Below are 25,421 nucleotides of genomic sequence, written 5' to 3' on the forward strand. Positions count from 1 at the left end.
TCTGCAGAAACATTCCCTTTGAGAAACCAGAGTTTTGTTGGGAGGATTAATGGTGAGTTCACTGCAGCCAGACCAGACCGTTACCTGCGTCTGCATGCCACCAGGAAAGCTTAGAATCCCAGTAAATACTTTACTGCAGTTGTGCTGCAAGTCCCTTGCTGCAGATGATTCATCAAAGCTGAGATCTCGTCTGTCTGAGGTCTATGGTTGGATCAGGCTGACAATCCTCCTTGTTAGCTGCACTCAGAGTTAGAATCTACCTTATGCACAGGTTTATGTGTATTAGTTTAGTTTTTATAATTAACATTTTTACCATTAGTCCATATAATACTGTTACATAAAAGCATGCATTAAGTATTTTAATAGGCTTGGTGACATGGTTAAGAGTGTTATCTTTCTAATAATTATATAACACACAATATAGAATATGCATGTAAAACATAAGGTATTCTAATGGATTTAGAAAACAGCTCCCTCATCTGATGAACCTTTCATTAAAGCTGAGCCTCAAAGTTTATTGTGAACCTTCTGACTTTTTGTGCAACCGACTGTCAAAAGCCCAAAAACATTCGCTTACAATAGCCAAGGAGGAAATTGTCTCAGTTGAGAAATAGCAAGCAATTCCCCACGCAGTCTTCTGACTTTATAAAAACATTCATTTCATTTTTATTCTTACTAAATCCATCTTTTTAAAATAAGTATGACTGTATAAAGCCAGCATTAATTCACACATAACTATCTGCACGTGTACTGAAGAGGCACTCTTTAGTGTTTGCCCTTGAGTCTCAGTATAGAGGAAGGCCGACGGCACAGAGGTCTCAACTGCTCGAGCAACAGTGCATATTAGAGTTAATAGCAGACCATTAAGTAACATGTTCAAAGGTTACTGTCATGCATTTACACAAGGCACAGTGAAAGCAGGAATCGAAACAGATAGTTATTAAGCTGTGAAATCTCCACAAAGATCAAGAGCGGATGAGCTAGGATCATTTTGACAAGACTCTTCTGGGTTTATTAAACAAATCTCTCCCCGTGTCTGCCTGTATTCCTCTGCTGTCTCCTCTCTCTACCTTTTCCTGCCCTCCTTTTCAGAACTGTTTTGGGATCATCTGGTGCAGAGGACAGAGTGTTCCAGACATATATGTCTCTCTAACACCCACATGCACACCTATAAACACACTGCAACGCTCATATGCACAGCTGCTCCTTTGTTGAGGATGACCTCTGTGACTTGCAATTAGGACTAGAATCTAATCTAATGACTGTATGGGTATCTGCCATGATTATTGCACCTGCGCCTCCTCATTTTCGCTCATTGTGTTGTCTTTATTTCAAGTTGATCTTCCTCTCCTTTGTTGTCCCCTGCTTTTGTTTCTCAGAGGGTCCTACCTGGTTGCTGATTTGGTCCTCCAGCCGGAGTGGACAGTTGCCCTCCTCAGTGAAGAGCACCATGACCCAGGAGGGGCAGGCACTGCCCTCTCCCACCCCACCAGAGAGCCCAGTGGAGCCCAATACTAACACCGCCAACGCCACTGCCGACCCGCCAACAGAAACACACAACAAAACTGATGAGGACAAGCTGGAGGCTGGGGCAAGGGATGAGCTAGAGGAGAGGAAACAAGATGAAGAGATCAGAGAAGGAGACGAGGGGGCTCAGGGGGAGACTCATAGAGAAGGAGAAGGGAGTGCGGAAGTAAAGGATGAGGGAGGAGAGGAGTTGAAAGAGGAAAGTGTAGGTAGCGCTGGAGATGAACATCAACGGACAGAAGGAGAGGCGGAGGGAGAGACGGAAGGGACGAGAGGGGAAGGATGTATAAGTGTGGAGGTAAGCTCGGCAGGGGAGGAGGCGTCACACGAGGCAGAGGAGATGAAAGAGGAAGAGGAGCCAAAGGAAAATGAAGAGATGAAACCCTTTACGGAGGAGGAGGGAACTAATTCTCAACAAGCTGGGCGGTTAGTGTACACAATCATATTTACTTTGCACAAAACAAATGTTGCCATTAATTGTGCGAACAGTCTGTGCCCGACTGTCATGCATCACATGAGCTGTTAATCAGCAACATATACAACACAGCTTCCCCAACCGTACATTTATAGTAGCTGTCTTTTGTGGTGGCGCAGACTGTGGTTGTGTTTTCCAGTGTTACTATCTTGAGTTACATGTTTTTAATCCAGAATGTTCTTAACACCAAATTGTTTTCTCAGTGTGGTTCTCCAGTACATAATTAGCGTAATGTGATTTACTAACATTTAAATATGCAACAAGCCTCAACCAAATGAGCGGAAAAGTAAACAACAAAAATGGTCTAATTTAAAAAGAGCTGAGGGATTCAGTAAGCTGTTTTGTAACAGCCTCATAAAGACATGGCATTGTTGAGGGCAGTGGGTGAAAAGCTCAAAATATAGTGGGAAAAAAAACATATCTGCTAATTAGGGGTTAGTTTTGTGAGAATTTTGTACAGAAATATAAAAACGTGCCAATAATGCAGATTGTTGCTGCTGCTTTTCATGAGCCCAACATGAAACTAGTTTGAAGGCAGCAAACATCACGACGGTTGAATCTAATTCTTTTTAATAAAAGGGATGAAATAGAGACGACTTGACAGACGAACGGAGATGAGTTTTAAGCTGCGCACACAGTAGAAAATAGCACGGTGCTTTTTCATCCTTCATCTTGCTTCAGTTAGTGGGACTATTCAAGCTAAAATATTTGCCCGATGCACATACTTCTGAACTTGGAATCATTTTAACAATGATTACATTCACACTTGCGTCAATCTAAAAATATTTTAATATTTCTTTTTTTCTCCCTGTTGATACAGACTGGCAAATGGTATAGGTGGGAATGATGACGAGGATGAAGGGGGTGAGGAGGATGAGGGTGGAGATGACGGGGTGACACAAACACACTTGGACACTTTCAGCTCTAACTTTGAGACAACCGTGGAAGAGGCCGACACAGAAGTGGAGGAAGAGGAGGAAGAAGAGGTCCAGGAAGAAGGAGACGGAAGAGAAAATCAGGACAGCTTCAGCTCAGCGTTCGAGCAGATTGTTGAGCAGGTCGACGTGCAGGAGGACGAAGAGGAGGAAGAAGAAGACAGAGGGTTGGAAGAGGAGAGGGAGAAAAGTATGGTGGACAACAAAGACGGATTCAGCTCCACGTTTGAGCGCATTGTAGAGTCCGCCCTGCTGAGGGGCGGCACCTGCTACAGCAGCCTGGACTCTCTGGATGTGCTGTCACTCACAGACGAGACGGACAGCTGCGTGAGCTTTGAGGCGCCACTGACACCTCTCATCCAACAGAGGGCGCTGTTACAGGGCCCTGAACCGCTGGAGCTGGAGTTGGCAACAGTTCAGGAGCAAGAAGGGTCTGAGGTCGGACCAGATGCCCCAGGTGGTGAGCTCACGGCGGGGGAGAGCGGTGTCCGTGGAGCTGGAGCCATGGCTGGAGTTGGAGGAAGCCCGCTGCGGACCACCATACCAGGGAGCAGATCAGAGTTCGTCCTGAGCCAGCCTGGACGTTGGGCCATCCCGAATGGATACCATACAGACTCCCAAGGAGCCATGGAAGGTTGTGGCGCTATGATCAACTCTTTCAGGTAAGGTGAAGGCTAGTTTAGTTTATTTAAGCCCAAGTGTTTATATACTCTATGTCTATATATCTAAATATAGCTACATATCTAAAAGAGTTCTGTTTAGACAAGAATCAAAATCTGTATCCAGGTCAGAAAGTTATTATCATTGCACATTCCTGTCTGACACAGTGTCTTTATGATAATACCATTTGCTCTAGCTGAAGTCATAAATTTACACAGGCTTTAAAGTATAGTCATTTATCTCTGAGTGTTATAGTAGCCGTGAGCCATGAATCAATGTGTGTCGTCTAAACATATTACGGTTTAGCATGAAATGTTTTATTACCGCAAATGATGCATGCCAAGTTTCTGCAGTGACTGATTGTTCAAGGTTTGTTCAGATGTCACACTCAAGTGTAATTCACTTGCTGTGACCTTGCCTTAACCAGCAGGTGGCATAAGCAAGTGGGGTGTGGGCCCTTAGGTTGGTGCAAGGAAGGTTGATTGGAGGTGAATTAGGTAGTCTGCAGACACTGATTTGTCCATACATGCAAACGCAGACAAAGTCTTACCAGTCTACCAAATCACAGCCAGCCAACCAAGCTTAAAATCTTTCATATCCTATCCTGAAACTGTTACTGTAACATGGTTGAATAGCTCTGTGCACGGCAAGGATGCTACATTCACACAGCAGACTTAAACAGCACCAAGCTAACAGCAACGTCAGACTAGCTTTAACATTTTCATGGCGTGAGTGGGACTGTTAAAACGAGAAGGAGTGGTGCATTGAAAATGGGGAGAGCTGGTAGTGACCGAGGGCCTGGAAAAACCCAGACAGCATGTTCGTACAACAGACCTGTAGATTGTGCCTCCGGTGTTTGCTCTATCCAACAAGCACACTTGCACAGTAATCGGAAAAAGAAAAACCCTCAGTGCGGCAAATGACTAAAGGTTTATGCATGACAGGACATCTTCTTTGAACGGAAACACAACTGTGGTGGTTAACACTTGAAGTTCATACATAAATATGGGAATAAGATACCTGAATCCTGCCTGCCTGCATAATGAATCATTTCTGTGAACAGCTGTATTGTTACAGATTTATAACAATACAGAGATTTTAGAGTGGATCATAAACTCACCCACTCTGACCACCATCTACATAGACCCTAAGGGACTGTAGGAATACAGCAACAGCTGACACTAATTTCATACTGTATATTTAATTATCTTAATAGCACTAAAGAGGGTTAGGGAGACGGTGCAGAGCCACTGAAGGAAGGGGGGGAGTAACAGGAACCATATGGGAAAGACCACGTGATTCGAACTATGGCTATAGGCCTTGTCTGGTTGGCATGTACACAGTGCCACAGTGGCTTGTTTGCCAGTATTTCCTTCCCTTGCTCAATCTCCACAGTTACGTACATACTGGAATGTCAAACAGACGCACGGACCTCTGACATGATCCCTTCAGCTCACTTCACGGATTTGTCCTCAGACTCTCCTGGTGCTTCACAGCTCAGCATTAGCTGAGTATGAATGGAGGATTTCAGATGTCGGCTCTGCTCCCCATTCCTCTCTCTCTCTCTCTCTCTCTCTACAGATGTTGTTCTTTAAGCACGGTCTAGCTTCCTGACCACCAGCGCCAAGCTGAATGAGCTATTGTTTATGTCATGACATCATCGTCTTCAGCTTTCCTCTGCCCAGCAGGGTCTTAGAGTGGATGTGAGTGTGTATGTGTGTAAGTGAGCGATTATTGCTCGCTGCTAGCCAGCATGCCAGACATTTGAGCACTTAAACCTAGAGTGGATACATCTGCTAGTCAGTCTTAAAGGGAAAGTTTAAGGTTTAAAGACTCTCACAGAATCCAATTTAAGTCCTTTGTGCCCATTTAACTTCAGCTTTTAGGGTGTAAAAATAGAAGAAGTTATAAGCTTTACCAAAGTTTCATATTACAAATTTGTAATATTCTCTCGAAAGAGCATTCATAAGTCAAAATAGCATCTTTTTAGGGCAATTTCATTGAAATATAATAAAGAACAAGAGACTAAATGGCAATAATGAAAACCTCGCAGTACTACTGAGAGTTTATTTCTTCTTTGAAGAGTCTAGGATACAAGGTAAAAACATAAAAATTAAAAAATATTAGGCAATATATGCCTACTGTGCTGTTCTTCATTTAAATGTCTACTATCCACATGTAGCTCAGTCCCTTTGTTTTTTGTTTTCTATCTCACCTCGTGCCTCTCAGTTAATTTCTCCTATTCATCCATCTCATCTCACTTTATCTCCTCTTACATCACCTCCCGCCCGCCCCCCACAGCACACACCACGCTCCTCCTCTCGTCTTTGCATCACCTCCTCTTCCATTTCCCCTACAGTGCTTTCCTGCTGCTGCTGCTTCTTATCTTTCAGTCCTCTCCCCACATCCATTCATGCCAGTGGGCAGCCACACAATTGGCACAGATACACTTTTTGGCACCTAGGGCGTCATGGACAACTAGTCTTTTTCACTGTAGGACAGAGCTGACAAGGAATGGATAGAAAATGTCATCCAGACAACATGGCAGACATTTTGTTATTTTATCGGTCAACCAGTACATTTGTTGACCTGTCATTTCATTCATTAAAATAATTTCCGTGATGTTTTTGAAGTTTTCTTTAACTTGTATCACTTATTACTTTAGATGGCATACAATGCTAAACTGGATAATGCTAGCTGCTAGCTGCTAGCTGCATTAATTAGCTCTAAACACATGCACATATAAAGCTGATGGTAATGTCATTAGTTGTGCTTTTATTTATTCAGAATCCAAAATATTTAGAATTCAAATTTTGATGATGACGATGCATAAGAAGTTAAAAGGATTAGAAATCATTCTGCCGCCTACATGTCTCTCATGGCAGTCCATCCAATAGTTTTTCAGACATTTGCCTTAAAACCTCAAATGTAAGTACTGTGGTGGCGCTGGAGGTAAAGTCAGGGGAACACTAAGTCCTTGTCTTTATATCATGAATGTTGTATTTGTTGTGATATTTTAATGTGAACCAGAGTGATGGACCAAAACAAAAAATATTCCCTGGAGTCACACAACTTGTGTGGCTAAAAAAATGTTAGAAACCATCACTCTAGTAGACATGTAGATACATTAGACTTTATGGTTTACTTGAAAGATAGAGTAGAGTAGATAGAGTAGTGTGTCCTTGCAGGAAAACATTGGCATGTAGAGTGAAGCAGTTGGATCAGCATATGTGTCTCAAAATGCTGACGGAACTCTGTTAGTGAGTCATAAATCAGTTGCAACATGTCTTCATGAATGCAACAGAATCAGTAGCACGGCTTGTCTTACTTTCGTTATTCATACTAGTAACGGGATTTGTACAGATTTAATTGTATCAGTGAAAAGAAATGACACAGATGTACTGATTTTCACCTAATCCAAACATGTAAATTGATTCTGACGGCTTTCAAACACTGCAGCAATAGTGCGTACACGCTTTCCAAAATTCTGGTTTGAAATTTGTAACAGACAGAGCTTAGATGCCGCTCCAGGGGGGGAGAGAAGAAACCTACATTTTACCTCATCCAAACTCTCCCTTAAGATCCTTTTTCCTGCTATTACTGATTCTTCTGACATCAGTGGATGGAGGAAGTGAAGTAGGCAGCATTGCCACAGGGATACAGTAAAAACTAGCAGTACTGCAGATATTATAAGCACGTCAACGAGCTCATGCAAATAAGAAGTGACAGTGCCAGTCTCTTAGTCAGCAAACCTGCTCGTTAGTGTTCAGGCATTACAGTCAGCACATAGTGTAGTTTGTCAGCCTGTCAGTCAGTCAGATAGTTAGGTAGTACTTTTCGATGAGACTGTCAGTCACATCTTCATTGGGTTTGTTCGTCAGTGCGTCTTTACGTGACTTGTGTACCTCCGTGCTCCCTGGGGATCGTCAGGGAGGTTGAAGCTTAACCTTAATCCATCGAGGATCCTAAAATCGCCGTGAAAACACACTCTGACTGTCTGTCAGTCCAGCAGCTTACTACAGATCAGGCTATATCTGTGCAGTGGAGCCAACTAGTTGAATGCTGATTATGTGATAATGCACCCAGCAGTGTAGCGTCCACTCAAACAGGCACGTAGAGAAAAATACTTTTAGCTCAAACTTGCATACGCACTGTGTCGCACTGAAGCACAAACTAATATTCAAAAGCCATCGTATAGTAAGTATCCCTGCAAATGTACTGTGCATGTGTGCAGTCTCTCTGGCTCGGTGTATGTTGTCGCACATGTTTCTATGTGCATCCGTGTGGGAAACATGCTGAGAGTGTGTGTTCCTCCCTCTAGCTCACGAGCCCACCAGATCTAAGCCCAAGCAGAGCAGATAAAAGCCAGGCGCAGTTGTTTCCATATCAGAGAAGCAGCTCTGCCGCGTGGACTAATCTCTTTCATACACGGCGTCGAGTGCAGAAACGCACATACACATAGAAGACACGCAGGCCAGCAGCATGCATGCATAAACAAAAAATGTGTTCAAGTCTCGTACATCGTGAAGCTCGTTCAGTGACACAGATATGAGAGCTCTGTATATCTATCTTTCACACACACACACACACTCTCTCTCTCACACACATACACACACATTTTCACACTGACACTATGGGAATAAAACCCTTAGCGTGGTTCTATAGCGCTGCTGAAACATCCTGCAGATTATCCTTTCCTGGCTCTCACTCAGGCAGTGATATGGACACACACACATACAGTAGCTGTGCACACTTTTGCAAAACAAGCACTAATACATTCCCTTTTGCCGTCTCACCACAGACACACACAGTAACTGCATCATTTCAGCGCTAACAGATTTATCCCCGTCTATTTATAGCTTGACTCTATGTTTTATGACACATCCCACAGTCTTACTGTAGCACTTACTGTTTTGGTTTGAATGAGGTTCTTCTTACCACGGGCTTCTCCTCCACTGAGGCGTCTTGTCAACACTTCCTGTATGTGTTGAGTGGAATCCGAGCCGCACTCTGCAAAACATTGGATGCCTGTTTTTCTGGGCAGAAGTTATTCCCTCTGTGTTATCAGACGAAGCTGCAGCGTTTCACAAACACAATCCCACACCTGAACATAATTAGTCTCGCCCAGCCAAAAGAGGTCATTATTGTCCATTGTCTGATGCTGAGTAGGTGTTTTTTTGGATCACATGTGTGTTTGTGAGAGAGGGAGAGCGCAAGAAAGACAGCAAGTCATTCTACGCTAACGTGGAGAACGGGTTTGTAAATAACCTATTGTATTTAACAAGATTAATCTATCTTGTTGCCTCTTCAAAATTACTATAATTTCTACTTTTAGTGTTGTTTATGATGCATTCCTTATTGTTGTCATTGTACGCTGGTAATTTTGTCATGCTGCATTTTTCTTATGCAATTTTAATGATTTATGAAATTTAGTTTTTCATGGTTTCATCTTAACATCATAATCTTGTGTGCTTTGTGGATCCTGATAGTTTAAAATTATCTATATAATATTGACCGATTTAGAGAATTACACATTTTTATTAAAAGGAGGAGGAAAACAGGCATTTAGTTATTTGTATTTTTAGTCATTTTGGACATCAGCGTGATTTTATTCTACTCTCCTTGATTTAAGTGATACTGGAGCTTTATGCCTAAACCACTACTGATATCTGTGAGTGTAAAAATGCGCTATTTATAATGATTATTATTTGTTTTAAACAGCAATTGTGGCTGAGTTATGCACTGAGAGGAATATTTTTCAGTTTGAAAATGAACTTGTGATTGCTTTCTGCTAAAATCTAAATAAGATATCGGAGATCGTGAGATAATAAGATGACACTGACAGATATATGGGCTTGTGTATTCTGGTAGTTTATACAAGCTTCTAGGGAGGTGTTAAGCGTTCTGTCAACTTTTAATTTGTCTCTCAGTCAAGAATGCCAAAGTCAAAACAGGAATTATCCATTACAGATGTTTAAAAGCATAAATCAAGTTTCCATTGTGGATGGAAGCAGGGCTCTTTGTGTAATGTGTGTGGCTTTTTATGTCCTGAGTTCATTGTTGTCTGTGGTGTTGCTAGATGGAACTCGAACTCCACAGCCTTTGTAAGGTCAAACTATATAGAAGTATGGCTGACTTGGTTGACAAGCACAAATTCAGGGCAAATTTTAATATGTTGCAGAAGTTATTGAGAAAAATTCATTTTAATTGTAATCTCTCTTCTCTTCTGGCTAACTGCTCAAAAAACCGAATTAGTTTTTTCCCACGGGTTTGCTCTCACGTCTGTGCCGCAACCACACACAACCAAATTTAGCTGTCTGTGTGGATCGTGTGAATGACAATGGTGAGTCATGGCAGTACAGCTGCTCATAAAACTGACTTGTGACCAGTGTTCAGCACTGCGTCTACTTGGTCCAAAAACGAGTGCTCACTGAATGAAGTATCTGCAGGCACTGAATCAGACTGCAGTGAATGTCTCAATGCAGGTCTTATATTGACTTTCCATCTACCACCTCATCCCCTCCAACTTTATACTTCTGACCCCACAGCTGCTTGTCTGTCCTATTCTATTGTTGTTCTTTCCACCAGAGTAGAAAGAGGAAGAAGGGATTCAGATGTCAAAGATGGCATGCAGAGATGTCTCAGTGTGCAGCTGATTATATAATATGAAGTACTCTTACTCTACTGCACATTATTTATACTGGTGCTGTACATAAAAAACCAAAAACATATCAGTGACGTCAATTAAGCGGATACATTTGTTTTGTTATTTATAGCCAACCCTGTAGCAAAATACCTAATTTAATGCATATTCTTCTTAGTTAGTGATGAACTTGTACAAAACAGGCTCCATTTCTTTATTTTTAAGACACATTAAGTTTAGTTGGCTTTACTCGTTCATGCCTTTGTGATTGTTTCAGCCTTACTGGAGCTGCACAAAGAGAAATGTGCAAGAATTACCAGCTGCTGGAAAGCAACTTAATGCACTTTAAGAGTTGCGGAATCGATCTGCTGGCTTTTAATGCTTTATTTCAATGCAGAGGAAGTTGTGTTGGCTGCTACACACAGGGCCATTGTAAAGCCACAACTAGGAACAGTGTAATTCATCAGGAAAAGTCTGTCGACTCGGTCGCCCCGCCCCCAACATCCTCTCCACTGAGGAGCGTTCAGACCAGCCAAGAAACTTCAAGGAACACACACAACACGTCCTCTGCCTGTTGACACCACGGCGGATTAACGCAGCAGTTTTAATTTATAACCTCCATATACGCTGTAATTATACAAGACGCGACCAAAGGTGAAGACATCAGGTTTGGCTTGAAGTTTAATTACAAACCGGGCCGATGCGGATTTTACCGACTACTGGATGATGAGGCGGTCGGACCATAGCGCGCCTTTAACCGCTGATTTCCAAAATCCGAGATGTGGAAAGAGGAATATGATGCTCACTTCGACTTTTTGCTGCAACTCCTGTAAGTTTCATATCTCAGTAGACCGGGTTTAAGCTTTGACGGCCAAATGGGTGGGAACATTAACGTTATGCTGCGTGGCAAAATGGAAATAATGAGGTAGCGGTGGTGTATATTTATCCTGACCAAAAAAAAACCTTGATACTATAATAATATTATTACCAAGACTTGGTTCCGGTACTAAAAATGGATGCAGGTGACTTAAACGTACTTTTATTTGATATGGCCCATCCCTATGATGTCTTGACAGTGCCTGCTGATCAGTATGGAGGATTCAGTTTCATTTATCAGGACTTAAATGTCTTGGAAATAAGTCTGCTAATAAGTAATAAGACTACTAAATTTTGTTTTAAATAAGTCAGCCATCACTATGTATGTACAGTATGACATACTGAGGACAGAGATGCAACTAACGACGCAAGTCAACAAAACAGGTTTATTAACTAATCATTTAATTAATGTAATATCAGAATATTAATGATAGACGCCCCAATACAAGTTCTCAAACATGTGTATGAGATAGACATAGAAGATGCCTAATTCCTGTCGCAGAGTCAATATGAAACTGCTTTATCTTAGTTATCATGTGCAATTGTGTAACGTTAGAGGGGTGTTTGGGAGGTTTTGTTTGTTTTAAATTTAGAACACCAGTAGTGTTTTCTAAAGAATGTTATCTATAAGCCGCATCAGATGTAATTCTGACTGACACACACGCTTAGTCAATCTCAAACAACTCTACTGTACATCAGTTGTCCGTTGACGAATATGAAAATGAAAGATAGGAAATAACAGGATTACAAACCTCAGGTTATCTCATAATTTGGGGATTGCATTCCTGGAAGATGCCATTAAGACCCTCCCCTCGCGGCCACACGCACCTCGCATGTAGACACACCTTGTAGGTGTGGGTACCGGAGGAGTACAGCCACACAGATTAGCATGTGAGTCACTGGCATGCCTCATCATGCTCTCTTACTCTGACACAGTCTCACACACAGACTGAGTGGCGGTCACAGTGACTGAATAAGTGTGGCCTGGGGATACAGAATTGTGCCTTTAGATAGACTAATGGCTTCACTGTGTGCCACTTGGCCCTCAGTAACTCTAAGTGTCTTTGCACAAAAGGCCAACTTTAGATATGCGACACTTATTACTGTGTCTCTCTTACTTGTACTTTGTGTGTTTGTGTGTTGTTATTGCCAGGGATCATAGCGCGGAGGGAGAGCCTGGCATCATTTTAGCCCGATGACTGATATGAGCTTTGAATGATTTATGAGGTCTTTCTGAATGGAGTGAATTAATATGGTCAGACAAGCGAAAGCAATTTCATAGCAAACACCAGGGTGGATATTGTTTTGATGGTTTACGACAGACTCATTTTGTTCGGTGTACATCCATATAGTGTGTGTGTGCGTGTATACATTTTGTATATTCATATGTGTTTCTGTTGACCCATTTTTTTCCTTGTTTGGTTCACAAGTAAGTGAAACTTCCTCAGCTTTGGTGGTATATTTTGTCCGGGGGTCTCCTTCCTGATGGAAGTGGTCAGAGTACCTCCAGAGGGAACTACACAGGAAGCATTTAAATCATATCCCCAAACGAAATCAGATGACGGCTTCTCCACTTGAAAGTTTAGTTTTACTCTTCCCGGAAACTCCCCACCCTGTCCCCAAGGCTGATCCCTAGACGCTGCAAATGGCTAATTTTTGCCAACTGTATCTGCAGTCTCATTTTCGTTCTGAGATGGAGCAGTATGCCTGACCCTCCTCATCATGGTGGAGTAGTTCATGTGTTCCATGACTCCAGGAATGGTTTTGTTGTTGGGTAATAGATTCTTGCTCCTAATTTTACTTGTCCCGGCAGGTCAAGGGCCAGATGAAGATTCAGGATGATGTAACCTTGCCTGGAAGAGGGAAATGCGGACTGTTTGTTTAGGTCAGCTATATGGCTGTATCACATAGTCAGCCAGACTAGCGCGTGAAGTCAGAGGAGTGACCTCTTTGTTATGTCCCTTGTGTTTTTGTGTATCTTTCTGTGGTTTCTTGTTTGTGTTTTTTAGTCCGTGATGGTCGACTCTCATTCTTCTTTTAGCTTGGAACTCTCAGCTTCCGCCGTCTCCATAGTAACCCACTAATCCCTTACGACAGCGGTGCATAATGTATTGAATTTGCGAGGGTAATGAAATTGGGTTGATCAGATTATGCAAAAAACATCTGAATCATCTGGTGAGAATGCTGGCGGTGCCGCGCAGATGAACACACAAGACAGGAAATGAGGAAATGCCATTGAATCCGACGGAGGTGAATGTACACACTTCATTTGTCGTTAAGCTGCTAGCAAATACAATAATAGTGTATCGTTTTACGTTTGCTCCAGTCAGCATGGGTGAATGATGGTAATGTTATGCTGCTTAACACAAATGTTAGATGTTCTTCTAATGTGGGGGCTGGGTGGAAGGAATGAGTTACAGGCACTTTAAATAAGACGTGAAGAAAAACGTTCTTGCTACAGAAATAATTGAAATAAAATGTTTTCTTAACTTGTAATCAAAATTAAGCTCAGCTGTTTATTTAAATGTCAATAAAAAGGCTAATTAGCTTCCCAGTGATTGACTCTGGTCTTTAGCAATTTGCAAAGTGTACGGTGAACATCTCAGCATCAATCAAACTGCCACAGTAAGTCATAAATAAATAAGCGGTGCTAATTAATACTCTGCATTGACTCTGTTCTCTAGACAACAATTTAACAGTTACAGTGAGTGCGAGACCTTTGAGTTGACAGTTCATTAAACTGTGTCCTTCAGCCATGCACTGCGTAATAGTCTGCAGTGGTGATGGCCCTATTTCTTTATGGTAATGGGCTGCGACCATTTTAACATCAAAATCAGTATAAGTGTCACAAGGGATACTACTCAGAAGTTGTGTAATGTCCTCTGTGGCTCTGAAAGGGGCTTTTTCGAGTCTTGGAAACTCGATGGGTCGGAAGGTGATTGGTCAAATTAAACTTTAAACTTCTAATTTGTTACGGGAAGCCTGTAGTAATCTGAAGGTGCAGTGTTTGAAATATGTGAGCATTTCCCAGGCAGAGAGGGTTCAGTGAAAGATGCTGGCGAGCTGCATTAGGGGACGTGTCTCGTTTTGTGTCTTTCTGAAGCTTGACCCGTGCCATGGACTGCGAATGAGAATATCCTGACCTCAGCAGTTTAAATTTTTATGATACAGCTCTTTTTAGTTTAATGTAGGTCCATTGCTACATCACTGCAGCACCAAGTCAGTTCCTCTCCATCCCTGCACATTTTTATTAATCATTAAAAATACAAGGGAATTCATTAATAAAACATGAACCACTGTCTCAGAGTATCATTTTCTTTTCAGTTTTTAAGCAGTTAAGTAACATGTCTCTTACTCAACAACATAAATAGTTACAATACCTTTAAATAAACTAAACAAAAACATGAAAATCTATTGGAGCATAAAGTAAGATGGCTGTAAGATGGTTACATAATCCCCACAGTTTATTTAAACAATATTTAAACAAATATTAATGCATTCCCGTTTGACACATGTAGGTGAAGGATTAGCATTTCAAACAAGGTAGTGTTTGTGCACAGTGTTTGAGATTCGTCATCTATCCAGGTTATCCACATAATTAATTTCCAATAAAAACTACGTGTTCATTCGTGTCCTCAGCTGTCTGGGCACTCAGCTAACCTTAGCGACTCCTGCAGGGTTAACTGAGTACATTCAGTGTTTTCCATGAACTCCCTGCTTCCTACTCCGACAGATGCTCCTATTCACAGCTGGAATAGAAAGCCTAGTGATAGACATGGAGGATGAGGTGGGGTGTTCTGCTCAAGGGCAAATTGATGGGAGTCGTTTAAGCCATCACTATGTGGATGTGAACAATGAAAAGCTCAGTTTACTAAGGTCTTGGCCACATTTTGCTGAAATAGAGTTTTATATTATAGCTTCAACTCAATTATAGAGGTTCACACGCTCTGAGATTAGTGGAGCTTTTTTAGAAGAGATTAGGGCAGGTGAAATCTTCAGCATAATAATCAGCCTTCATATCCACTGCATTAAAGTAGGACATTAAGTGACAGTGAAACTGGGTCATAACAAGTCATTTAAACCTCATTTGACTTGTGTATGTGAACATATGCTTATATAACAGATTTTTATGCTCAGCGTTTTGCATCTGGTTTTAAGTGAGTGGGCGTGTAACGACGGACGTGTGTTCCATTCATTAACCTGGGCACCGGCTTGTTTGTGTGTGGTTATTTGTATTTATGTGTGCGTATGTTGTCCTCCCCAGCGATGCCAGCCTCACAGACGTGCTGTCTGACTCAGAGGAGTGTGAGTTGGGCAGTCTGGACCGTTTGGAGCGCGGGAGCACCGACACTCTGGCCAATGGCTGCCGAGCTGACTGTGAGGCCGCCAAGAGGCTGGCCAAGCGCCTCTTTCACCTCGAGGGCTTCAAGCGCTGTGATGTGGCCAGACACCTGGGCAAGAAGTGAGCACTGACACACACACACTAACACATGCATCAAACACATATGTATGTGCTTAATATACAACAAAATGCCTTTTCTGTGCCACATTGATATGCTCATGCTCTTTCTGTCTCTCTGCAGTAACGAGTTCAGCCAGTTGGTGGCGTCTGAGTACCTGAGTTTCTTTGATTTTTCTGGCCTGTCTCTGGATCGAGCCCTGAGGTAATGCACGCTCAGCACTTGCAAGTGTGATGGTAGATATTCGTGCACAGTTGTGTTTGTGTATGTAGATACTTCACATCCCCTCTTCACAATGCATTAGCTGCATGCTAATCAAGTTGTCGTGTTGAGTACTATTAGCCAGTGTAGCTGACAGCTGCGGAGTACGTCACAGTCTTGTACCTGACATGTTGCTGTCTCAAACTGCTGCCTTCAGTGCAGGGTCTGCAGTTAAGAGGCCTCACGAGTTCACATCAGACAGAGACAGATAGCCTGTTTCCTCAAAACATATTCTTCCAAATGGCGATTAAACAACAGTGAAAATAGTGAAATAATTGATCATGAATCAAGGAGATACCCTGAGAATACTAATTTTACAATCATGCATAGCATAATAAAATCAGAAAATAAGCAGATCGATTGGGTAGACTGCAGTAGTAGGCACCTTTGTTTGATGAGCTGATAGTTTCAGATCTGCATTAATGTTGTAACTCAAAATGCACAGTATGAAAGTGGGACTACATGATATATGAAAGCTGTTGATTGTGACGCAGGGTTACAAACAGATCCATTAATCCATCAGTCAGCTATCACTCCCAGTTCTCAAGTCAAACAGATGTCACACAGTCATCCCTAATGGAAGCATGCTACAGGTTGCTTGAACACTGGGTCGGGTTTTAAAAGCAGGCTTGACTGTTCTTCAGTTCTTCCTGGAGTAAAATGTTTCATAATGTTGTTTATGTGTGCCAGGAACTTCTTAAAAGCCTTTCCACTGATGGGAGAGACCCAGGAGAGAGAGCGAGTCCTTGTACATTTCTCCAGACGCTTCTGTCACTGTAATCCGCAGACACCCACCTCTGAAGGTCAGAGTCGTGAGGGTGATGATAAAGATGGTAATGAGGAATAATATTATCAGGAAATAATATTATTTACACAGTATCTCGTGTTGTTTTTCATATGGATCTAAACTGACTAAACACTTGTTATACTCCTGTTATAAAAAAGCTGGTGCCATTTGTATAAGCCTTGAAACATAACCATCCTAAATGTTAATGCCAAATCAAACCACATTATTTTATCTTGGAGACTTCCTATGAAGTAATCTGTGTATGTGTTTGCTATGTGCAGAATGTCCTTTTTCACGACTGAGTGCGTGTGTGTAGAGAAATGTATGACATTTAGCTGACATCGGCCTTGTGTAATGTCCTCCTGTAGATGGAGCCCACACATTAACCTGCGCCCTCATGCTGCTCAACACTGATCTACATGGACACGTATGTACTATGGCTTTGTGTCTTACTGGTTCCCACACATGTATTCTTCTACTTAGGAAGTAAAGTGCAAAAACAGCCCTTTGCCAGCAGTGTCATCTTCTTATTTTCTACCTGTTTGTCTTCCCTTTTCTCAGAAGTTCTCTCTTTCTCCTTCGCGGCCTACTTTCTGACCTGTTTTTGTCTCTCCTTTCCTCTCCTCTCCTCCTCTCTTCCTCTCCTCTCATAGTCTCAACTGTTTAGTTCTAAAAACAGGAGCACTGTGGTCTGGGTAACATAACACGATCAGTATCACAGGTCTTTCGCTTTTCCATGAGCCTCTTGCTCAACTCAAGTCCGTCCCTGCTGATAGTAATTCTCCTGAATACCCCTTCCTCTAACTAATATCATCTCTCTCTTTTCAAATGCCTTTTCCTCCTTTTCAAATCCTTCCCCTGCTAACCATATCTGGTCCCCTGGTCTCTCTCTGCCCCTGCAGGTGGTAAGTATACTTACAGTACTAACATGCTCCTCATTGACTGTTCTGTTCCTCCTCTTGTCAACTAACAATAGAACTGAAGTCATACTTTTAAAACAGATGTCATGTTTATAGTAAATGCAGGTGCACTGCATTTATTTTAGGCAGTGACACAAATATAGTGTAGGGCATGAATGCTGTTTATAGGCGATGAGAAAACCCACAGTGTAGGGCTTTAAAGTGGAAGACAGATTTAATTTATAATACATAGCCTCTTTCAGGAGCCTAACTTAATAAGAGTACACTGTCCTGCAGCCTGTGCATAAAGGTATAGATTAATTCGTAAACAAGATTATCACATTGGATTATAGTTGTGAATTCCACCATTTATATTTTCCCTAAATGGAGCATGTAACATTTTCTGATGAAATCAAATCCTGAGTAATTTCTGCTTTTTAAAATAGACCAGTGATGTCTTGTCTGTTATTTGGCCTCCTTACAGGGAGATGTGTGTGTGTATATATATATGTATGTATTTCCACATCTGTAGCTATTAATAAGACTACCAGCTTGGTTCAGACACAGTGTACACTAACACCCTCTTTATCCTCTAATGATGCATCGTGATTAGAGGTTAAAACATGGGCGCTAAGCTGATGCTTGAGAAGCTCTAATGGAAACAAAACCCTCCTGACCGCCATTAGTTGAACTCCAGCAGCATGACATTGCCACCCAGTGGACAGTTGCAAAAAGGCATTCAGGTTCAAGAAAATAAAACTTGGCAGAAACTTAGAAATCTAAACAGATAAAAGCTAATTTGCACACAAAAAATTAAATCTAGATTGAACTCTTTGCTTTTTTTTTATGTCCGTGTCTGTCTATTAAATGGTTTTTCTCTCTTTCCTCAGAACATTGGGAAGAAGATGTCTTGCCAGCAGTTTATCAGTAACCTAGATGGCCTCAACAACGGCAAGGACTTTCCCAAAGAGTTATTAAAGGTACAGATCTACACCAGAGAGAGTACAGCCACAAGAAACTCCCAGTTGTGTTTGCCTTCCAACCCTGCTAAAATATATGAAAAGAAACAAAGAATAAATGAAAGAATGGTTTTCTCTCTTTTATTGCCCACACAGGTCTTGTATAACTCAATCAAGAATGAGAAGCTTGAGTGGGCAGTGTGAGTATGCATTTTGTGCTAATCAAAAGGGAAAGTATTTGGGGTATGCAAGTTTTTTAGCAGTAAGTACACTTGAATACATTCACCTCAGGTTTATTTGAATGGGTGTTTGTGTGTGTGTGTGTGTGTGTATGCAGTGAGGAGGAGGAGCTGAGGAAGAGTCTGTCAGAACTGGTGGAGGAGCAATGTGAGGGCGGGAGCAAGCGTGTTGCCAGGGTAACGGACGGCAGTAACCCTTTTATCGCCATTCCTATTCTCTTGAATGCCGTCACCTACAAACACGGAGTGCTGACCCGCAAGAGCCACGCTGACATGGATGGCAAACGCAGTGAGTGCACGTACACACACACACGCACGCACACACACGGCGTTTGACTGAAGCCACAGAATCTATAATCCTTTTAAAAGATATAAGGGGAATAATGTTTGACTCTGTTTCTCTCAAAGCCCCAAGGGGTCGCCGTGGATGGAAGAAGTTCTATGCGGTTCTGAAGGGGATGATCTTATATCTCCAGAAGGTACCGCATCTCGTCATCTGCTCCGTTGCCATAGAAACACATCCACCACCGCAGTGACAGCAGTGGTGGATGCTGTGAGCTGCTGTGCTCTGTGTGGTGTGTGTGCGTGTGTGTGTGTGTATGTGTGTTTCAGAGGGAGTGAGCATTAGGAAGAGCATTAAGAGAGGAGATGAGGCAATGCAGCAGTAGTGTGTGTTTGTCTCCTCCTGTTGGTAGGAAGCCTGTCCTGACCATGTGCAAGGTTGTTTAAAGTTCAACCTGCACAAAATGAATAGGATTCTGTATCTGTTACATTATGATGCTGGTATGAAGCTTACATTTTTTTTTTTGCTGTAACGGAGTGAATCAGTAAATGGACTTACAAGTATGTAACCTACAGTTTCTGCAGGTAACCTAAATATATATAAATGTGTTTTGTTACTCATCCAGGATGAGTACAAGCCAGACACTGACATTTCAGAGGTGGACCTGAAGAACGCAGTGCGGATCCACCACTCTTTAGCCACTCGTGCCACCGACTACAGCAAGAGAGCCAACGTACTGAAGCTCAAAACCTCAGACTGGAGAGTCTTTCTGCTGCAGGCCCCGTGAGTCATCCAAGTCAAATTTATGAAACCTAGAAACGCGTATTTAGATTTAACAAATGTATGTTTTGGAACTTTACCACTTTTGATTGTTGGGTTTCCATCTTGAATTTAAAAAACAATGTGAATGCAACAAAAACATAAAAGTAAAGAAACTTCAATTGAATGATTTTCATTTTCTGCACCCTTCGCACACGTTCTTACTCTTCAACTTCACCTCTACCTGCTCACTCTCTCTCTCTCTCTCTCCAGGAGTGAGGAAGAGATGATGTCTTGGATCTTTCGGATAAACCTGGTGGCGGCGCTGTTCTCCGCTCCCGCCTTCCCCGCCGCCATCGGCTCCATGAAAAAATTCTGTCGGCCCATCTTGCCGTCCTCATCCACTAGACTCAATCAGGTACATGAACACAAACACACACAGACTCACATGGACATACAGAAGAAACAGTTGAATACTTATATACTGTATATCTTGTACTTTTTCTACAGACACAATATACTGTTGTTAGTACTGCAATCTTCTGACTATTGCATATAGTGCACAGTATACGCAATACATTTAAAACCGCTACACAGGGCTGGGCAATTTTACATATTCTATTTGTGTCTGCTTGCATCTGATTGGCTGTTTTGAGCATCCTCCGGCTTTTTTCTCTGGCTGTGATTGGAGCAGGAGCAGCAGCTGCTGAGTCACGAGAGCAAGCTGAAGCAGATGAGCCTGGAGCTGGAAGAACATCGAAAAAATCTGCCCTCAGCCGACCCAAAAAGCAGAGACTGGGAGGAGTACCGGCTCAAAGAGCACTACCTCACATATGAGGTACTGGCTTTGTGCATCTTTTATTTATCTGCGTTTATTTTTCTCTCTCTCTCTTTTTTTTTTTTTTAACCAGACGAGTTCAAGTATTAGGACGAGTATTTTCACAATTTAAATTAATATCTCAACCAGCTGTAAGGTGACATTTATCTCACTCACACTTGGTACAAGCTTGTGATCTCTACTGAAATATCTCATGTGTTAATAGCAGGTGTAAATGGGGCCAGTGAATCCAAACGGCTTCAAACTAGGCCATTAGTGTCCCTTTGACTCTTGATTCATATTCTTTTATCCCTCCCTTCTCCATCCCTCTCTCTGAGCAGAAGACTCGCTATGAGACGTACATCAGCCTCCTGCAGGCTAAAATTCGCGCGGAGACGGACGACCTTGAGAAGATCGAGGCCAGCGTGATGGGTGGTCTGATCGTGGAGGCTGGCCTGGCCGGCCGCGAGTGCCACCTCCGCAAGACGCAGTCCTCCCCGTCCATCAGTCAGGCCCACGGTGGTCTGAATGGGAAGGCCACTGCATGCACTCTCCCAGCACAGAGGAGCTGAGGACAAGGGAGGAAGGAGGACCAGTAGCCACAGCCCACAAAGCAACATCCATCCAAGCCAAACTAGCTTAATACTACAACTCCTTACTGGGTTTGTTATTAGTCTTTTGCGCTTTGGGCTCCTCCATTCCTCAGTAAGCCGTCACTATCCTTCCCAGAATTTATCAACCCTTGATGATAGGTTTCTGTCCTCGAGCAATAGATGAAGAAGATGACGAAGAGTGTGCCCTTGACACCCCACAAGTAACCCTGCCAAACCTCAGTTCTTTGAACTTTTATTATTGCACATTTTAAATGATCATAACTGTGATCACTATTTATAGCAACATCATCAGTATTATTTTGAAAACTCAGACGTAAGCAGTTGTCTTCAGTTGAAATGTGTTTTCAGTCACGAGCTGAACTTTGAGTAGTTTATAATGTATAAGTAAAAGGCCAGAGAGAACAAAGAAAGAGAGTCAGACTGAGTTTGCCTTTGTCCTCTCTGTCCTGTCGTTGCTCTGCTGCCCGGGAGTCAGGCAGCGATTGAGATGGACATGGTAGAGATGGTACTACTGTAGCATTCTGGCCTTTTTTTCAACTCGCATTCACACACCCAGCCACTCACAGGTGTGTGCACTGCGTGGACCTACAGTATGGATGGAGTGTGGTGAGTGAAGATACAACATATCCATCAAAAAGAACTCAGAAGGTTTTAAGACCCTGTACAGCATATTTATTTATTTATTTAACTCTCCAGACCTTTACTCACCTAACAAAGGGTTTACACTGAGCGTGCTTGCCCTTTTTCAGACATTTCCTTGTTATCGTTCGAACATTTACATACATTCACGCGAGTACAGGAGCTGTCAAGTGGATCAATGGCTTAAACTGTTTACTGAGCTGCTCCGCCAGAGGAACTGGAGGTTGAGTGCCTTACTCAAGGGCACCTCAGCACTAGCTGTTGAGGGATTTTGGAAAATGCCACTCAGACACAGAGAGATCAAACGTCTGTTCCTGTGATTTTTGAGGTGCCACTACCCCAAATAGTACCATGTGTTTAATTATTCTGTTTGTTCTTAGGGAGTAAAAGAGGGTGCCGGTATGTAAGTGAGAGAAAGCACTGTGCCGTGTTCTGCATTATCCCCTCACTGCTCCTTTTAGTACACTGAGCTGGTAGGTATGCAACAATATATGGTTGGATGTGAGGTTTCTGAAAATTGAAATGAATGGCGAAACAGGAAGGTGTGGGTGGGAGGCATACTGTATGTGTGCGCTTCAGCATGCTATTTAAAGTGTTTCCATTTCAGATGTTGAAGCTGTAGGCAGCATGAAGAAGTAAAGTGAGCAGGGTCATGTTATAGTACGAAGACTTTATTGAGCATGTTTGGTGAGAAACAATGTGACGGCCTTCTGCTGAATAATACATCCATCAGTTAGGCCTGGATCTCTCAAAAGCATCGTCAACACAACAGCAGCCGTTATTCTTTTGACAAAAGACGTACCTTTACTTCATACTGAATCTTACCAATCTATGCTCTGATGTATAACATATTACGTGGACCTATAATAGCTTTTGTGGCCGGGTACAATGTTGGGCATTTTAATACTGGTATATTCCTTCCGCTATTACTGGCCTAGGCTTATTTTGGACTAAGACTGGCTGATAGCAGAGCGTAGCAGCAGGACTGCTCCAACTTGGTGTACTAAAGTCAGTGAACCTTCCAGCATACGTGAATGGATAAGGGATCTGCAGCAAAACAACTCTACCAGCAAAGTAGTCCCAGAGCGGGGAGGAGGGGAGGGAGGACAGACTTGTTTTCTGAGAAGAAGAGACTGGTTTGGCTTTCTTGGTATGGCCGTGTCCAGCAGCCAAGAACAGGCAAAACGGACATCCTGCACACATTTTTCCCAAACCAAGGAAAACAACATATTAAGCCTGATTCTCCTGGAAGTAGGACTTGTGTAAGGTTGTGGGGAAGTAGAGACGTGGTGGTACTGTTGTTTGTGAGCACCTTAATTGACCCTACCCACCCCTTAACACACACACATTCTTGCTTATGACACAACTGTAGATCAGTGAGTCCAGTGTACCCTCACCCAGCCCTGCTGTGCACAGAAGCATGTCGACATAACCAGAGTTGTGGATATTGATGGTATGAACAATTATATCTTTGGCTCTGGACACCGTGCTTCTGCTGCTTCGTTTATCGTACTAACAGAGACTGATGGGATCTGGCTGGAAACCTGGAATCACAGCTGGAATCCTGGAACCGGATCCTTGTACCAAAATGCTGAAAAGGAGCTGAGTTTTAAGAGAGGAAGTACCATTTTCTAAAGCTGTATTGTTAGGATAAATAACTGCTTTCTTACAGGGAGACTTCCCCTTATAGTCACTTTGGCTGTTGTGCTAACCATTGTTTCCCGATGTTCTAGGGTAGGCCTGTGCTGTAATATAGGATTGTGAAAAAAAAATGTTGATTGTTATGTTTTATTTAAAAAAGGAAAAAAAAAAAGGACAACTTCGGCACTTTGATGTCAGCATTGGATCTGTCTTTTTGTTTGTATATCTGAACCTTTTTGACAGGATGCTCATACTATGTAAAGGACATATTTACTGAATATTTAGTCTGTGCTTCATAAAGTAAGCTTTTATACACATGATGGTTGATGGCTGCTTTTTCTTTTTTTTACCACTTAGCGCCCAACACCAAATTTCCACCGAAGGTAAATGTGCTCGTCTTGAGGATTCATTAAATAGTTTAGCCTGAAGTTAAGAACTAAACTTGAAAGCAGCTGTTAGCTAGACCAAAGACAGAGCTCTAATATCCACAGGCAATACGCCTACACATCCAGGAACAAGTAATTGTCGTAGAGCTCACCAATTATTTTAGTTAGACATTTCAATTTATGTCCACAAAGTTGGCTTAGTATGTCAACTGACACATTGTTCGTGTACAATGAAGAGTGCACGCTGGCATCCTCCTCATTTTCTTCCAGAGAGTCAAATCTAAACTTGAAAGGCACCACCTTCTTGACCTCGGGTGTTTTGCAGCATTTCTCCTACATCAGCAGATATGTTGGGAGAAGTTCAGCTACGCCATCTGAGAAATGCTGATTGCATCCGTAAACTTATTTCACGATACAAGCTGCTGATACTTGCCAAAATGTCAGACAGACTTGGTTACTTGTGAGCTGTGAATACTGGGAAAGAACTGACCTGTAATGTAACGTTGGACTCAAAACCGAGATGGTCACGGTGAGACTTTGAGATTTCAGCTGACAGTTTTCAGCCTTTGCGTCATTTGGGGTTGGGCACAAGATAAGAATTTAATTCCACGTTGAAAATCACTATAGACAATGCCTTTAAAATAATTTTCCTTTAAACTACCATAAAGAACGAATGTGAAATTGTGTGATGATATTATTCACTCTGGACTACTGGTTTACTGAGATGTTTGATTTATAATGAATTAATTCTGCACAGTAAAAAGAATAAGATTAGTAAACCACCATATTGACCAGAAAACAATAAAAATAAAAACATGTTGGGTAACGTTGCAGAATTTGACAAAATTATAATTTCTATTTAAAGACAGGACGTCTCAGCTCTGCTACGCTGAAGCCTGTTCCTTTAATACCGCGTTGCATTGTGGGTTGTTTGTAGCTGTAATGTTGCTAAGCTAACAGGTTTCTATATGTCCACCTGCTACGTGTTTGCTCAGGTGTTGTAGCCCCAAATGTGTCCAAATGCCGCCTCTCATGAAGACACTCGTGACTTTAAAAAGGCTTTCAAGAAACAAGAAGTTGTAACATGAAGCAGAAAGTCCAAATGTCAAGATTAAAAGATGAAAAATATTTTATACAGCTTGCTTACAGTTTGAAAACATATGCTGTGCTCCTGAAAAGTACTGTGCTCCTGAAACTACTCGCAGACTGTGTGGATGTGCGACTGAAATATCAACTAAAGGAACAAAACACAAAAGGGTAAGTTGTATTACTTTAAAACAATATTTTTAAATTCAAAGAAAGCCTTCTCAGGTGAGAAATGAGTGGAGGGTGTTGCAAAGCTCGGTAAAAAAGTATTAAAAATGAATTGAAATGTTACAGTGTTTATCTGCCTTGCATAAATATGTGTCTTTAATCGGTCTTCATTCATAAAAAAGCGTTAAAATTGACAGTTAAAAGCATAAAAAAAGTTGGTGCGGCAGAACCAGAGATGTTGAGCGTCTCGTTCCTACACTACCCACAATGCAACGCAAACTGCAGCCTGCTCAGTGAGAGAGAAAGA

General features: G+C 42.1%; 1 protein-coding gene across 1 annotated transcript; it reads left to right on the forward strand.

Annotated features, from left to right (window-relative positions):
- Positions 1 to 1,441: 1,441 nt before the first annotated feature.
- psd2 (pleckstrin and Sec7 domain containing 2) lies at positions 1,442 to 23,761 on the forward strand. Its single transcript, XM_084549422.1, has 14 exons — positions 1,442 to 1,953; positions 2,823 to 3,599; positions 15,381 to 15,578; positions 15,700 to 15,780; positions 16,528 to 16,640; positions 16,993 to 17,051; positions 18,414 to 18,503; positions 18,639 to 18,682; positions 18,820 to 19,010; positions 19,130 to 19,200; positions 19,630 to 19,787; positions 20,037 to 20,181; positions 20,458 to 20,601; positions 20,922 to 23,761. Exons 1-14 carry the CDS (start codon positions 1,451 to 1,453, stop codon positions 21,150 to 21,152), a joined length of 2,805 nt encoding a protein of 934 aa, XP_084405548.1. The 5' UTR covers positions 1,442 to 1,450; the 3' UTR covers positions 21,153 to 23,761.
- Positions 23,762 to 25,421: the final 1,660 nt, after the last annotated feature.

The sequence above is a fragment of the Chelon labrosus genome, assembly GCF_963514085.1.
Source record: "Chelon labrosus genome assembly, chromosome: 8".
NCBI classification, from domain to species: Eukaryota; Metazoa; Chordata; class Actinopteri; order Mugiliformes; family Mugilidae; genus Chelon; species Chelon labrosus.